This window comes from Salmo trutta, chromosome 38 (genome assembly GCF_901001165.1).
Source record: "Salmo trutta chromosome 38, fSalTru1.1, whole genome shotgun sequence".
Classification (NCBI taxonomy): domain Eukaryota; kingdom Metazoa; phylum Chordata; class Actinopteri; order Salmoniformes; family Salmonidae; genus Salmo; species Salmo trutta.
This window is the reverse complement of record NC_042994.1, coordinates 27,721,960-27,739,754: the sequence shown is the minus strand read 5'-3', so window position 1 is coordinate 27,739,754 and position 17,795 is coordinate 27,721,960. Positions and strand designations below refer to the sequence as shown.

Here is a 17,795-nt window from a genome sequence, read left to right as displayed (position 1 = left end):
CATATATAGACTTACAATATATAGTATATACATATTATCAGTAATTATCAGGAAGCTCTACAACGTCATTTGTTTTAAAATCACACCAAGATTGTTAAGACTGTTATTGAGGAATCTGATTAGGATTTAACCTCGTTGGCAGTTTTATCATGTGGAGGTTTCATTCAGGTCTCTATTTAAATTAACACTTTGTCTTTGGCAGGAGAAAGACCAGACTCGCAGGAACCAGAGCCAGAGACGTCCAAACCATCAAGACGACACCTGTGCTCCCACTGTGGAAAGTGTTGTAACCAGTTACGGGACCTGAAACAACATGAGAGAATACATACAGGAGAAAAGCCATACCACTGCTCCCAGTGTGGAAAGAGTTTTAACCAGAAAGGGTACCTGATACAACATGCAAGAATACACACAGGGGAGAAACTTTACCACTGCTCCAAGTGTGGGAGGGGTTGTAACCAGTTAAGAAACCTGAAAATACATGAGAGAATACATACAGGAGAAAAGCCGTATCACTGCTCCGAGTGTGGAAAGAGTTTTACCCACTTATGTGGCCTAAAAACACACAAGAGAATACACACAGGGGAGAAGCCTTACCACTGCTCCCTGTGCGGAAAGGGTTTTAACCTGTTAGGGGACCTGAAACGACATGAGAGAATACACACAGGGGAGAAGCCTTACAACTGCGCCCAGTGTGGAACGAGTTTTACTCACTTATGTAGCCTGAAAACACATGAGAGAATACACACAGGGGAGAAGCCTTACCACTGCTCCCAGTGTGGAAAGGGTTTTAACCAGGTGGGGGCCCTGAAACGACATGAGAGAATACACACAGGGGAAAAGCCTTACAACTGCTCCCAGTGTGGAAAGAGTTTTGCCCAGTTATGGAACTTGAAAACACATGAGAGAATACACACACAGGGGAGACGCCTTACCATTGCTCCCAGTGTGGAAATAGTTTTACCCAGTTATTGCACCTGAAAGGCCACACGGGAGAAGCCTTATTGCTGCTCCCAGTGAGGAAAGTGTTTTACAGCGTTAAATGATATGTGAGAACACACAGGAGAAGCCTTTGAGTTTTAATCAGTTAGGTAACATGAGAACACATGAGATAAAACACACAGGAGATAAGGATGTAGGCTGCTGCTGAACAATAGGACAGGTTCAGGCCCAATATATGGTGGGACAGTAGTCCCCAGAGACTCTTAATGTGTATTGACTTTCCAGTGTTTTCCCTACTGCATGTATTATAGTGGATTGTGTTTGTGGATTTGTTTGCTGACTTCACAAAATAAATGTCCATGTAAATGGGCTAAGTATATTGTATCGTACCACTGCTCTCATTTTGTAAATGAAATCATAAACTTCCGACTTCAACTGTACATATATGGACGAGCGATGTCAGAGAGGAGCGGACTAAGATACAACAAAATAGTATAGAATACAGTATATACATATGAGATGAGTAATGCCAGATATGTAAACATTAAGTGATTAAGGTGCCGTAGAATAGTATAGAATACAGTATATACAGTTGAAGTCGGAAGTTTACATACAGTTAGGTTGGAGTCATTAAAACTCGTTTTTCAACCACTCCACGAATTTCTTGTTAACAAACTATAGTTTTGGCAAGTCGGTTAGGACATCTACTGCATGACACAAGTCATTTTTCTAACAATTGTTTACAGACAGATTATTTCAATTATAATTCACTTTATCACAATTCCAGTGGGTCAGACGTTTACATACACTAAGTTGACTGTGCCTTTAAACAGCTTGGAAAATTCCAGAAAATTGTGTCATGGCTTTAGAAGCTTTTGTTAGGCGAACTGACATCATTTGTATCAATTGGAGGTGTACCTGGGGATGTATTTCAAGGCCTACCTTCAAACTCAGTGCCTCTTTGCTTGACATCATGGGAAAATCTAAAGAAATCAGCCAAGACCTATGAAAAAAATTGAAGACCTCCACAAGTCTGGTTCATCCTTCGGAGCAATTTCCAAACACCTGAAGGTACCATGTTCATCTGTAGAAACAATAGTACGCAAGTATAAACACCATGGGACCATGCAGCCGTTACACCGCTCAGGAAGGAGACGCGTTCTGTCTCCTAGAGATTAATGTACTTAGGTGCGAAAAGTGCAAATCAATCCCAGAACAACAGCAAAGGACCTTGTGAAGATGCTGGAGGAAACCGATACAAAAGTATCTATATCCACAGTTGAACGAGTCCTATATTAACATAACCTGAAAGGCCGCTCAGCAAGGAAGAAGCCACTGCTCCAAAACCGCCATAAAAAAGCTAGATTATGGTTTGCAACTGCACATGGGGACAAAGATTGTATTTTCTGGAGAAATGTCCTCTGGTCTGATGAAACAAAAATAGAACTGTTTGGCCATAATGACCATTGTTATGTTTGGAGGAAAAAGGGGGAGGCTTGCAAGCCGAAGAACACCATCCCAACCGTGAAGCACGGGGGTGGCAGCATCATGTTGTGTGGGTGCTTTGCTGCAGGAGGGACTATGGCACTTCACAAAATAGATGGCATCATGAGAGAGGAAAATTACGTGGATATATTGAAGCAACATCTCAAGACATCAGTCAGGAAGTTAAAGCTTGGTCGCAAATGGATCTTCCAAATGGACAATGACCCCAAGCATACTTCCAAAGTTGTGGCAAAATGGCTTAAGGACAACAAAGTCAAGGTATTGGAGTGGCAATACAAAGCCCTGACCTCAATCCTATAGAACATTTGTGGGCAGAACTGAAAAAGCATATGCGAGCAAGGAGGCCTACAAACCTGACTCAGTTACACCAGCTCTGTCAGGAGGAATGTGCCAAAATTCACCCAACTTATTGTGGGAAGGCTACCCGAAACATTTGACCCAAGTTAAACAATTTAAAGGCAATGCTACCAAATACTAATTGAGTGTATGTAAACTTCTGACCCACTGGGAATGTGATGAAAGAAATAAAAGCTGAAATAAATCATTCTCTCTACTATTATTCTGACATTTCACATTTTTAAAATAAAGTGGTGATCCTAACTGACCTAAGACAGGGAATTTTTACTCTGATTAAATGTCAGTTGTCAATTGTGAAAAACTGAGTTTAAATGTATTTGGTTAAGGTCTATGTAAACTTTTGACTTCAATTGTATATCCTACCATGACTATATCCAACCCAGTTCCTTAATATACACTATCGTTCAAAACTTTTAGAACACCTCAGTTTTTACAGTTTGTATTGAAATTCATACAGTCTTAATATACTCTGAAATTAAAGCATCGAACAAATAAACAATTGGGGACAAAAAAGAAATCATGGAGTCGTTTTGTTTAACAACATTTTATCCCAAAAAATGTGACTCGTCAAAGTAGCCACCTTTTAACAGCTGAACAAACTTGTGGCATTCGTTCTCAATGGAAATAAAAAAAAAATCGGAATATTCTTCCAAACACTGTTGCAGTAGTTCCCACAATATGTTGCACTTGTATGGTTGCTTTGCTTTCACCCTAAATGAATAAAAACTGGAAAAATGGGGGTGTTCTAAAACTTTTGACCGGTAGTGTATATATATATATATATATATAACTGAACAAAAATATAAATGCAAAATGCAACAATTTCAAAGATTTTACTCTGTTACAGTTCATAAAAGGAAAAAAGTCAATTGAAATAAATTCATTAGGCCCTAATCTATGGATTTCACATGACTGGGAATACAGAGAGGGAGAGAGAGAGAGAGACACAGCTGCATGTGAGCATTTTTAAACAGGTTTTTTACAAAAAGATAGATTTGGAGTTAGGGACATATACCGGATGCTAACCTCCACAGCATAACCTTCACTTCAGATTCAAAACTCCAAACCTACAACCTAATTGATGTAATTGAATTAAGATGCTGAGTTGGAGTTTTAGGCTGGGTTTCTGTATAGACGTTAAGCTGTCTTTTAAAACCATATTGATGAGTTAAATTTTTTTTAATATTTCACCTTTATTTAACCAGGTAGGCTGGTTGAGAACAAGTTCTCATTTACAACTGCGACCTGGCCAAGATAAAGCAAAGCAGTGCGACACAAACAACAACACAGAGTTACACAAGGAATAAACAAAACATAGAGTCAATAATATAGTAGAAAAGGTCTATATCCAGTGTGTGCAAATGAGGTAAGATAAGGGAGGTAAGGCAATAAATAGGCCATAGTGGCGAAGTAATTACAATATAGTAATTAAATACTGAAGTGATAAATATGCAGAAGATGAATGTGCAAGTAGAGATACTAGGGTGCAAAGGAGCAAAATAAATAAATAACAGTATGGGGATGAGGTAGTTGGATGGGCAAAGGAATTGGCTTTGGAGGTGACCAGTGAAATATACCTGCTGGAGCGTGTGCTACGGGTGGGTGCTGCTATGGTGACTAGTGAGCTGAGATAAGGCGGGCCTTTACCTAGCAAAGACTTGTAGATGACCTGGAGCCAGTGGGTTTGGCGACGAGTATGAAGCGAGGGCCAGCTGACGAGAGCATACAGGTCACAGTGATGGGTAGTGTTAGGTTCGTTCCTTTCCTCCTTGTCAATCATCAGTGGCTTATTGGTAAATTAGCATTATGACAATATCTTTAATTAAATCATTCAAAAACCTTTAATGCAATTGCGGACAGAAGTTGACAAACAGGAACATAGCAGAAGTTGACAAACAGGAACATAGCACGAATGTTGCTGAGTAAGTTCTGCATCAAACAAAAGGTCTCAAGTTGTTTAATTAAACCGAAGTCCCGCCTTAGTGATGTCACTGATTACATCATGACCTTTTACTCCTGAGACCAAAACCCTGCATCCATAGCTATACAAACATAGAGTTTCAGTGTTATCTAAAAGCTAAGCAATAAATGCCCCCTCCCCAAAGTTGATTTAGTGTGGAATGTCTGAGTAGTCTCTTATCTCCCACACTCCCCTGCAGAGTTCTGTCTCAGTCACACATTATAAGAGAGAGAGAGAGAAAGAAAGAGAAAACTGTGGAACAATTCTAAAAATATATAATGAATATATATTGTCACGTACGTTGTACGATGAAGGAGACCAAAGCGCAGCGTGTGTCTCGTTCCTCATCTTTATTTAACTGTTAAACTATTGTCACGTCCTGACCATTGTAAGATGTGATTTTCTGTGGTAAAGTAGGTCAGGGCGTGACAGGGGGTGTTGTGTTTTTCTATGTTTTCTATTTCTATGTTTAAGTTCTAGTTTTTCTATTTCTATGTTGGGGTTGTTTGGGTTGATCTCCAATTAGAGGCAGCTGGACCTCGTTGTCTCTAATTGGAGATCATATTTAAGTAGGGGTTTTTCCACCTGTGTTTTGTGGATTATTATATTTTGAGTAGTGTTTGTTTCTCTCTGCGTCACGGTTTGTTGTTTTGTCATTTTCAGTTATTTGTGTATTGCAAAGTTTCACAGATTTAATAAAATGTGGAACTACAACCACGCTGCACTTTGGTCCGCTCCTTTAGACAGCCGTGACAGAATAACCCACCATAAAAGGACCAAGCAGCGTGCCCAGGAGCAACAGAAGTGGACCTGGGAGGAAATTCTGGATGGCAAGGGATCCTGGACATGGGAGGAGATCCAGGCTGGATGGGATCGCCTTCCATGGGAACAGGTGGAGGCAGCGAGAGCAGAGCGGCAACGAGAGGAGGCACGATACCAACGGCGAGGCAAGTGCGAGAGACAGCCCCCCAATTTTTTTTTTTGGGGGGGGGCACACGGGGAGATTGGCAGAGTCAGGTTGGAGACCTGTGCCAACTCCCTGTGCTTACTGTGGGGGGCGAGTGACCGAGCAAGCATAATTTTACGCTGAGTTACGCACTGTGTCGCCAGTGCGCAGCTACAGCCCGGTGCGCTCGGTGCAAGTTCCTCACAGGTGCTGTGCTAGAGTTGGCATTCAACCAGGGAGGAGTATGCCTGCTCAGCGTTCCTGGTCTCCGGTGCGTCTTCGCGGCCCAGGTTATCCTGCGCCAGCTCTACGCACGGTACCCCCAGTTCGCCAACACAAATTTGTGCGACCTGTCACAACGCCTCGCGCTTGTCGGGCTACGGAGGTTATCCAGCCAGGACAGGTTGTGCCAGCCATAAGCTCCAGACCTCCAGTGCGCCTCCACAGCCCAGTACGTCCTGTGCCTGCTCCCCGCACTAGCCCTGAGGTGCGTGTTACCAGTCTGGCGCCACCTATGCCAGCCCCACGCATCAGACCTCCAGTGCGCATGACCAGTCCGGGGTGGCCTGTTCCTGCTCCCCCCACTAGCCCTGAGGTGCCTGTTACCAGTCTGGCGCCACCTAGGCCAGCCCCACGCATCAGACCTCCAGTGCGCATTCCCAGTCCAGAGCTTCTGGCGACAGTTCCCAGTCCAGAGCTTCCGGCGACAGTTCCCAGTCCAGAGCTTCTGGCGACAGTTCCCAGTCCAGAGCTTCCGGCGATGATCTACAGCCCAGAACCTCCTGAGACGGCCCGCAGCCCGGTACCTCCTGAGACGGCCCGCAGCCCGGTACCTCCTGAGACGGCCCGCAGCCCGGTACCTCCTGAGACGGCCCGCAGTCCAGAGCCTCCAGCGGCGGCCCGCAGCCCAGAGCCTCCAGCGGCGGCCTGCTGCACAGAACCTCCGGCGACGATCCAGGGTCAGGTGACACAAAAGCAGAGAGATCAACGGGCAGAGCGGGGGTTACACCCTGAACCGGAGCCACCTCCTCTGCTGGAGGATCCGCGGGATGAGAAGGTTATGCGTACTGCACCAGAGCCACCATAGACATTAGTTACCCACCCTACCCTCCCTTTTTTTGTGGGGGAGGGGGGGGTTTGTTGTTTTTGTTTAGGTGCGTTCAGAGTCCGTACTGTCACGTCCTGACCATAGAAAGATGTTATTTTCTATGGTAGAGTAGTGTGACAGGTTTTTTATGGTAGAGGGTGTGACAGTTTTTTTTTCTAGTTTAGATTTTCTATGTTGTTATGTTCTAGTTTTTGTATTTCTATGTTGGTTTTTGTTTGGGATGATCTCCAGTTAGAGGCAGCTGGTCATCGTTGTCTTTAATTGGAGATCGTACTTAACTAGGTGTTTTTCCCACCTGGGTTTGTGGGAGATTGATGTTTAGTTAGTGTATGTTTCACCTCTGCGTCACGGTTTGTTGTTTTTTAGTTTATGCATGTATTGCATAGTTTCACAGTGAAAATAAAATGTGGAACGATAATCACGCTGCACTTTGGTCCGCTTCATCCTACGACAACCGTGACACATTGGCAAACATTTCTAAACCTGTTTTTTCTTTGTCATTATGGGGTATTGTGTGTAGAATTGAGTCGGGAAAAACGCTCACCACTTTATGAATAAGGCTTTAACTTTTTCCACGTTTTGTTACATTAATTAAGGGGTCTGAATACTTTCTGAGCTGTACTTTACTCACACTTCACATCCATGTTGATGGTCGTAGACTTGTTTGTCCCCATCTCATTCTGGGCCTCAGATGACTGGATTTGATTGAAGACATGCTGTGATCCTGTAATACTCTGATAGCCACCTCCATTCTTTGTGTACCAGGTGTATTTGTTCACAGGTGGGTTGGCATCACTGCTGCAGGTCAGAGTCACTGAACTGCCCTCCACTATTTCACCAGAGGGACTGACTGACACTGAGGTGCTCTTTGGTCCATCTGATGTAAAAGATGAATGTCCCAAAGTGGTAATGTCACAATACTTTCAGAATAATTTAAAGACTATATAGACAATGAGTAAAAAAAAGGCTTTTTGTTCTGTAATGATTGATAAAGTAAGACCTGTCTCTTTTGCCTGAATATATGAATACTTGCTGAGTAGAATACTGTACTATTGTACTGTACTCACACACTGCAGGAAAGCTGAGATCCTCATGGCCTTTTGCAGCACAAGCATAGCTGTCCTTAGCATTAGGGAGGACTGAATAGGGGGAAGGCTTCTCAGTTACAACCTGTTCGTTCTTGTACCAGGTGTAGGTGCGGTTACCAGTCAGAGGAGGTGGTGCTACAGGTCACTGTCTCCCATGTTGGAATCTGTGAATAAGGAGTCACCTTCACCTGCAGATCTGGAGTACACAACATCAACCTGAATCACCTGTTGTCTAGTGTCATCACATGATGCAATACATTATCAAACAGATCAATACAAACATGACAATTGCTGTATAGATGTAGTATCATATTATTTGTATTCCATAAACACAAACCAAGACAATTGTCCTGAACTAAATGGAATTCAACAGTTTAGCTTTATTGAATGTAACTGTACCTGTGACAGACAGAGTGACTCCAGGAACACCGGTATATAGAATGTTACTGTACCTGTTACAGACAGAGAGACTCCAGGAACACCAGTATATAGAATGTAACTGTACCTGTGACAGACAGAGTGACTCCAGGAACACCGGTATATTGAATGTTACTGTACCTGTGACAGACAGAGAGACTCCAGGAACACCGGTATATAGAATGTTACTGTACCTGTGACAGACAGAGAGACTCCAGGAACACCAGTATATAGAATGTTACTGTACCTGTGACAGACAGAGTGACTCCAGGAACACTGGTATATTGAATGTAACTGTACCTGTGACAGACAGAGTGACTCCAGGAACACCGGTATATTGAATGTTACTGTACCTGTGACAGACAGAGAGACTCCAGGATCACCAGTATATAGAATGTAACTGTACCTGTGACAGACAGAGAGACTCCAGGAACACCGGTATATTGAATGTTACTGTACCTGTGACAGACAGAGAGACTCCAGGAACACCAGTATATAGAATGTTAATGTACCTGTGACAGACAGAGAGACTCCAGGAACACCAGTATATAGAATGTAACTGTACCTGTGACAGACAGAGTGACTCCAGGAACACCGGTATATAGAATGTAACTGTACCTGTGACAGACAGAGTGACTCCAGGAACACCAGTATATAGAATGTTACTGTACCTGTGACAGACAGAGTGACTCCAGGAACACCGGTATAAAGAATGTAACTGTACCTGTGACAGACAGAGTGACTCCAGGAACACCAGTATATAGAATGTTACTGTACCTGTGACAGACAGAGTGACTCCAGGAACACCAGTATATAGAATGTTACTGTACCTGTGACAGACAGAGTGACTCCAGGAACACCAGTATATAGAATGTTACTGTACCTGTGACAGACAGAGAGACTCCAGGAACACCGGTATATAGAATGTAACTGTACCTGTGACAGACAGAGTGACTCCAGGAACACCGGTATATAGAATGTAACTGTACCTGTGACAGACAGAGTGACTCCAGAAACACCAGTATATAGAATGTTACTGTACCTGTGACAGACAGAGTGACTCCAGAAACACCAGTATATAGAATGTAACTGTACCTGTGACAGACAGACTGACTCCAGGAACACCAGTATATAGAATGTTACTGTACCTGTGACAGACAGAGTGACTCCAGGAACACCAGTATATAGAATGTTACTGTACCTGTGACAGACAGAGTGACTCCAGGAACACCAGTATATAGAATGTTACTGTACCTGTGACAGACAGAGTGACTCCAGGAACACCAGTATATAGAATGTAACTGTACCTGTTACAGACAGAGTAACTCCAGGAACACCAGTATATAGAATGTTACTGTACCTGTGACAGACAGAGTGACTCCAGGAACACCAGTATATTGAATGGAACTGTACCTGTGACAGACAGAGTGACTCCAGGAACACCAGTATATTGAATGGAACTGTACCTGTGACAGACAGAGTGACTCCAGGAACACCAGTATATAGAATGTTACTGTACCTGTTACAGACAGAGTGACTCCAGGATCACCAGTATATAGAATGTTACTGTACCTGTGACAGACAGAGTGACTCCAGGATCACCAGTATATAGAATGTTCCTGTACCTGTGACAGACGGAGTGACTCCAGGAACACCAGTATATAGAATGTTACTGTACCTGTTACAGACAGAGTGACTCCAGGATCACCAGTTTATAGAATGTTACTGTACCTGTGACAGAGTGACTCCAGGAACACCAGTATATAGAATGGAACTGTACCTGTTACAGACAGAGTGACTCCAGGATCACCAGTATATCTCCCTACGGTCTTATCTGTTATAAATCTGAACTTGTACGTAGCTGAGTCACTCTCTCTCAGGTCTGCGATTGTCAGGTTGTGGTCATTCTTCTTATCGCTACGGTACTTCACACGACCTTTGTAGTCTGGGTCACCAATCAGACCCACAGCATAATCTTTTGCGATCCAGAAGGTTGTTGTGAGTCTATAACTTCTAGGATATTTGTAAGAGCAGGACATCTCCACTGTTGAGCCCTTCAAGGTACAGATACTCTGAGTGGTGTACGTCACCCTCCAGACATTCTGACCCAGTACCACTGAAACACACAGTCACACAACACAATGGTACCAGAATTAATCCAAGGCCAATTGGCTCACATTAAGAGTACGATTTGTCCACACCATGTTGCCATAGTTGCTGAGTTGAGTGTGAACGGAAACCACAGATAAGCATCACTCAGTGAGGTGTGAAATATAACTATTTAAGTGAAGTAGAGATGCCTAACAGAACACACCAGAACAATATTAGGATTCTTATCCTTTTAGAACTGTCCGTAGAGAAACAGAGCAACTAAAATACATAAATGAGACCATACCTGTAACAGACCAGAGAAAGACCAGCAACACACTTCCTGCTGTTCTCAAGGCCATTGTTGCATCTCCCACCCTGCAGTCTTAGAAACATAAACAGCAACTCACTCTATAGCTGGTGAATAATAAGGGGGTACAACCACTAAAGGACTCCTTTAGGTATAAAAAAAAGATATAGAACAATGATATAACATTTTGATTAAATACAGAATTTGGCCTTTACTACATTCATAAATGGCAAAAAAGACAGTCCAAAAATCAATCATAAGCACCAAGGACTTGAAGTAATTGTCCTATATCTAGGTGATATAGGAAAACTCAGGAAATATTATTATTTATTTACACATATTTAACCCTTTTTTGGGTAGACACAAAACTACCTTCTTACTTCCATGAATTTGTTTCAACCGGTACCGGTTACCTTCAGACGAGTCCCGTGACACGTGTGGGGGTCATAGAGCAAAACGTGAGACTCTCCCCTTTCCACAGTGGGGTCACATTAGTTATATGCCCAAACAGTTTGGAAGTGCGACATCGGCTGATGCGTTGAATTGAGACGTATCCAATCTCATAGCTTAAACTGACGGATTTAGATTTTAGATTGACGCAATGGTGCGTCAATTGACTGTAGCGGGTTAAATAAATTATAGTCCCAAAAGTACCATGGAACCAAAATTATAGTCCCAAAAGTACAATGGAACCAATAGCATAGTCCCAAAAGTACCATGGAACAAATAGTACAGTCCCAAAAGTACAATGGAACCAATAGCATAGTCCCAAATGTAGCATGGAACAAATAGTACAGTCCCAAAAATACAATGGAACCAATAGCATTGTCCCAAAAGTACAATGGAACCTGAAATGATAGTACCAAACGTACAATGGAACCAATAGCACAGTCACAAAAGTACAAACGAAATAACTGAAAGCACATCTCACATAGTTTAAGGGATTTTGACAGCATTATGTTTCACTAGCCCTGAGGTGCGTGTTCCCAGGCTGATACCTCCAGTACCAGCACCATGCATCAGGCTTCCAGTGCGTCAGCCCAGTCCGACTCGGCCTGTTCCCGCTCCCCGCACTAGCCCTGAGGTGCGTGTTCCCAGGCTGATACCTCCAGTACCAGCACCACGCATCAGGCTTCCAGTGCGTCAACCCAGTCCGACTCGGCCTGTTCCCGCTCCCCGCACTAGCCCTGAGGTGTGTGTCCCCAGACTGGCACATCCAGTGCCACGCATCAGGCTTCCAATGCGTCAGCCCAGCCTCGAGAGTTCGGCAATAGTGTGCAGTCCAGAGTATCCGGCAACAGTGTACAGTCCAGAGTATCCGGCAACAGTGTGCAGTCCAGAGTATCCGGCAACAGTGTGCAGTCCCAAATGTACAATGGAACCAATAGCACAGTCACAAAAGTACGAACTAAATAATTGAAAGCACATCTCACATAGTTTAAGGGATTTTGACAGCATTATGTTTCATCCCACCACTCACCTGGAGCCTCTCCAAGGGGAGAACTGCCATGTTGGCATTCTTGAAGTTGATGAAGGCACAGAATCTCTCATATAGAACCCTGATGCTTTCTATCTCCCCACACCTACAACCACAACCAGGGAGGAACTGAACATAGAATTAGAATGTAGAACACTGATACTCTCCATTTCCACCACACCTACAGTACAGAACATAGAATTACAATGTAAAAGAATGATGATTCCCTTTCAATAAATGTAATTGGATTAGAATGGTGGACCGGCGGGCATTTTGAGTGAACCATTTAAAGTGTTAATGTTATGTTACTTGATGATTGTCACACCACACCATGTCAGAAACAAAGTCACATTAAGAGAAGCCTAAGCAGTGGATATGGAGATAGATATAGATAGATATAGATTGATATAGATACAGAGGTGCAGATACAGAACTAAAACAGATAGAAATGGGGCATGGTGGTTGTACGTTTTGAAGAGGTCCCACATGTGTTTCTCAGTGAGGTCCATGGTGACGTACCCCACCCAGAGAGAGGTACAGGGGCACCTGAGGACGAGAGGAATGGAGGGAGGGGACCATGGTCACAACACATCTATTAAGATGCATCCGCTATGCAATCTGGTTTCAGAGCTGGTCATGGGTGCACCTCAGCCACGCTCAAGGTCCTAAACGATATCGTAACCGCCATCGATAAGAAACAATACTGTGCTGCCGTATTCATTGACCTGGCCAAGGCTTTGGACTCTGTCAATCACCACATCCTCATCGGCAGACTAAGTAGCCTTGGTTTCTCAAATGATTGCCTCGCCTGGTTCTCCAACTACTTCTCTGATAGAGTTCAATGTGTCAAATCGGATGGCCTGTTGTCCGGGCCTCTGGCAGTCTCTATGGGGGTGCCACAGGGTTCAATTCTTGGGCCAACTCTTTTCTCTGTATACATCAATGATGTCGCTCTTGCTGCTGGTGAGTCTCTGATCCACCTCTATGCAGACCTCTACCTCTATACCATCCTGTATACTTCTGGCCCTTCTTTGGACACTGTGTTAACAACCCTCCAGATGAGCTTCAATGCCATACAACTCTCCTTCCGTGGCCTCCAACTGCTCTTAAATGCAAGTAAAACTAAATGCATGCTCTTCAACCGATCACTGCCCGCACCTGCCCGCCCGGCCGCATCACTTCTCTGGATGGTTCTGACTTAGAACATGTGGACAACTTCAAATACCTAGGTGTCTGGTTAGACTGTAAACTCTCCTTCCAGACTCACATCAAACATCTCCAATCCAATGTTAAATCTAGAATAGGCTTCCTGTTTCGCAACAAAGCATCCTTCACTCATGCTGCCAAACATACCCTCCTAAAACTGACCATCCTACTAATCCTCGACTTCGGCGATATCATTTACAAAATAGCCTCCAATACCCTACTCAATAAACTGGATGCAGTCTATCACAGTGCCATCCGTTTTGTCACCAAAGCCCCATATACTACCCACCACTGCGACCTGTACGCTTTCGTTGGCTGGCCCTCGCTTCATACTCGTCGCCAAACCCACTGGTTCCAGGTCATCTACAAGACCCTGCTAGGTAAAGTCCCCCCATATCTCAGCTCACTGGTCACTATAGCAGCACCCACCCGTAGCACGCGCTCCAGCAGGTATATCTCTCTGGTCACCCCCAAAGCCAATTCCTCCTTTGGCCGTCTCTCCTTCCAGTTCTCTCCTGCCAATGACTGGAACGAACTACAAAAATCTCTGAAACTGGAAACACAAACATCTCCCTCACTAGCTTTAAGCACCAGCTGTCAGAGCAGCTTACCGATCACTGCACATGTACATAGCCCATCTATAATTTAGCCTAAATAACTACCTCTTCCCCTACTGTATTTATTTATTTTGCTCCTTTGCACCCCATTATTTCTATTTCTACTTTTCACTTTCTTCCACTACAAATCTACCATTCCAGTGTTTTACTTGGTATATTGTATTTACTTTGCCACATGGCCTTTTTTGCCTTTACCTCCCTTATCTCACCTCATTTGCTCATATTGTATATAGACTTATGTTTCTACTGTATTATTGACTGTATATTTGTTTTACTCCATGTGTAACTCTGTTGTTGTATGTGTCGAACTGCTTTGCTTTATCTTGGCCAGGTCGCAATTGTAAATGAGAACTTGTTCTCAACTTGCCTACCTGGTTAAATAAAGGTGAAATAAAAAAATTAATACAAATATGTTAAAATTATATCAATTGAACTGGTGTTATCCAGACCTGGGTTCAAATAGTGTTTTAAATTGTTCAAATATTTTGAGCGTTTGCTTGAGCCTGCCTGGAGTGCCAGATGTATGTTTTTTGCACTTTTGGGACTATTCTGTTAGTTCCATTACGCCAAACAAGTTCAATCATCAAGTACAGCTAGTTTGAGTATATGAAATACTGTAACGGCTGTCTGAAGAGAGAGTGGACCAAAACGCAGCGGAGTTAGAAAAAACATAGAATGCCCACCCAATGTAACACCCTGGCCTAACCAAAATAAAGAACAAAAAAAAACATCTCTATGGCCAGGGCGTTACAGTATCCCCCCCAAGGTGCGGACTCCGGCCGCAAAACCAGACACTGAAGGGGAGGGTCCGGGTGGGCCTTCTTACGGCGGCGGCTCAGGTGCGGGACGTGGCCACTGCCCCACCCTTGGCATCGCCCTCTTAGGTGGCGGACCTGGCCGTGGCGAAGGTCTGGTGGGCGAACCTGACTTCGCCCGGCTGGCGGGCGACCCTTGTTGCGCCCGGCTGGCGGACGACCCTGGTTGCGCCCGGCTGGCGGGTGGCGATGGCAGATCCGGACCGGCTGGCCGCTCTGGCAGATCCGGACCGGCGGGCCGCTCTGGCAGCTCCGGACAGGCGGGCCGCTCTGGCAGCTCCGGACAGGCGGGGCGCTCTGGCAGCGGCGGACAGGCGGGGCGCTCTGGCAGCGCCGGACAGGCGGGGCGCTCTGGCAGCGTCGGACAGGCGGGGCGCTCTGGCAGCGCCGGACAGGCGGGCCGCTCTGGCAGCTCCGGACAGGCGGGCCGCTCTGGCAGCTCCGGACAGGCGGGCCCCTCTGGCAGCTCCTGACTGGCGGGCGGCTCTGGCAGCTCCTGACTGGCGGGCGGCTCTGGCAGATCCTGACTGGCGGGCGGCTCTGGCAGCTCCTGACTGGCGGGCGGCTCTGGCAGCTCCTGACTGGCGAGACCCACTGGAGGCCTAGTCCTGGGAAGTGGCACAGGACGGACCAAGATGCGGAGACCCACTGGAGGCCTGGTCCGAGGAGGAGGCACAGGCTTAACCAGGATGGGGAGACCCACTGGAGGCCTAGTCCTGGGAGGTGGCACAGGACGGACCAGGATGGGGAGACCCACTGGAGGCCTGGTCCGAGGAGGAGGCACAGGCTTAACCAGGATGGGGAGACCCACTGGAGGCCTAGTCCTGGGAGGTGGCACAGGACGGACCAGGATGGGGAGACCCACTGGTGGCCTGGTCCTAGGAGGCACAGGACGGACCGGGTCCAGAAGACGCACTGGAGGTCTAGAGCGCACGGCCTGCACAACCCGTCCTGGCTCGATGCCCAACCTTCCCCCGGCAGATGTTAGGAGCTGGGATGTAGCGCACCGGGCTCTCCACGCGTACTGGGGACACCGTGCGCTTTACCGCATAACACGGTGTCTGACCAGTACTGCGCTGCCTCCTGTAAGCACGGGGAGCTGGCTCAGGTCTCCAACCTGACTCTGCCACACTCCCCGTGTGCCCCACCCAAAATTTTTGTTGGGGCTGCCTCTCGCGCTTCCTACCCAGCCGTGTTCCCTCATACCTTTGGTCCTTTTTTTCTGCTGCCTCCACTCTTCTGAGTGCCTCTACCTGTTCCCATGGGAGGCGATCCCTTCCGACCAGGATCTCCTCCCAAGTGTAGGATCCCTTGCCTTCCAGGATGTCCTCCCATGTCCAGTCTTTTCTCTCCCTGGTCCAGGATTCTTGCTCCTCCTGGCGCTGCTCCTTCCTCCACTGCTTGGTCCGTTGTTCGTGGGGGATTCTGTAACGGGTGTCTGAAGAGAGTGGACCAAAACGCAGCGGAGTTAGTGTTCATCATATTTAATTCTTAAACGGAACACTATACAACTACAAAATAAGAAACTGACAGCCAAACAGTCCTGTCAGGTGAAACACAATGACAGAAACAATCCCCCACAAAACCCAAAGAAAACACATGCTCCTTATGTGTGACTCCCAATCAACAACAACGAACTTCAGCTGTGCCTGATTGGGAGCCACACACGGCCCAAAACAAAGAAATACAAAAACCTAGAAAAAACCTAGAACGCCCACCCAATGTAACACCCTGGCCTAACCAAAATAAAGGACAAAAAAACCCTCTCTATGGTTACAAATACACTATTTACACCCAGGTGTGGTTCCAACACCTGCTGCCTTTGTAACTTTGTACAAGGCAAATAAACGCCCAAATTGCTAATGTTACCTGGCTAATGCTCTGAGGCTGACCCAGTGTTCCCAGACGGTTGTGTAAATAGCGTTTCAGGGGGGTTGGGTACTATGACAGTAATAATGCTCATTTATGTTGTACTGATAAATAAAGAACTATTCAAAGGGGACTTTTATTTTGATTCCTTAGGGAATGATGTTGAATACATGTGTTATAACAGTTGTAATGAATGAAACTGCAACACTAAGGAAGGTGTTATGACTGGTTTCATAAAGGTGTAATGTATACCCCCCTTCATATAATGTGGTCCTGAGGGAACATGGGACATTATTTTATCACGTTATCATCATAGCTGACCAAGGGCCTGTTGATGACAACCATTATTATGAATGTTTGATTGCTGCTTGGGCTATTTTAGACATGTCATTTATGTCAATTACCATTAATACAGAAAAATAAGCCTATTTTATACATTTTAGACTGATTTACTGAATAAGGAAAATGCAACGTGTGTTTGACAGTTTGCCGTCTCAACGTGTTAGTCAACGGCGTTGGTTTTGAAGAAGTCAGCAAGAACAACCACAACAAGAAGAAGAAGAGAGGTTTCTTGAGTTGCAATCTGATCTTCCCCGCCTTCGCCAAACTCTTTCCAAAAACTGTTGTCACTGCAGGCTATTTCGCTGAAATGGTGTGCCCAAATTTCTTCACACATCGGGTGAACAGGTCAGGGTCCCATAGCTGCAGGCAGAACAGTTGAAACTGGTGCAGCAGCACGACAAGGCAGTACGTCTGGTGAACAGGTCATAGTCACACAGCCACAGGCAAGCCACAGCTAAAACACAGGCCCTGATATAACATCTTAAACACAAGCCCTGATATAAACAGCTAAAACACAGGCCCTGATATAACAGCTAAAACACAGGCCCTGATATAACAGCTAAAACACAGGCCCTGATATAACATCTTAAACACAAGCCCTGATATAACAGCTAAAACACAGGCCCTGATATAACAGCTAAAACACAGGCCCTGATATAACAGCTAAAACACAGGCCCTGATATAACAGCTAAAACACAGGCCCTGATATAACAGCTAAAACACAGGCCCTGATATAACAGCTAAAA

General features: G+C 45.2%; 2 protein-coding genes across 2 annotated transcripts in view; both read left to right on the top strand.

Moving 5' to 3' along the window:
• Positions 1-1,324, top strand: part of LOC115177891 (zinc finger protein 569) — a 35,502-nt gene extending 34,178 nt beyond the window's left edge. The window contains exon 8 of the mRNA XM_029738886.1: positions 203-1,324. Coding sequence (XP_029594746.1) covers positions 203-981 — 779 coding nt within the window. The 3' untranslated portion in view covers positions 982-1,324. The remainder of the gene's footprint in view (positions 1-202) is intronic.
• Positions 1-17,795, top strand: part of LOC115178195 (zinc finger protein 658B-like) — a 1,063,446-nt gene that overhangs the window by 165,949 nt on the left and 879,702 nt on the right. The gene's annotated exons all lie outside the window — the stretch shown is intronic.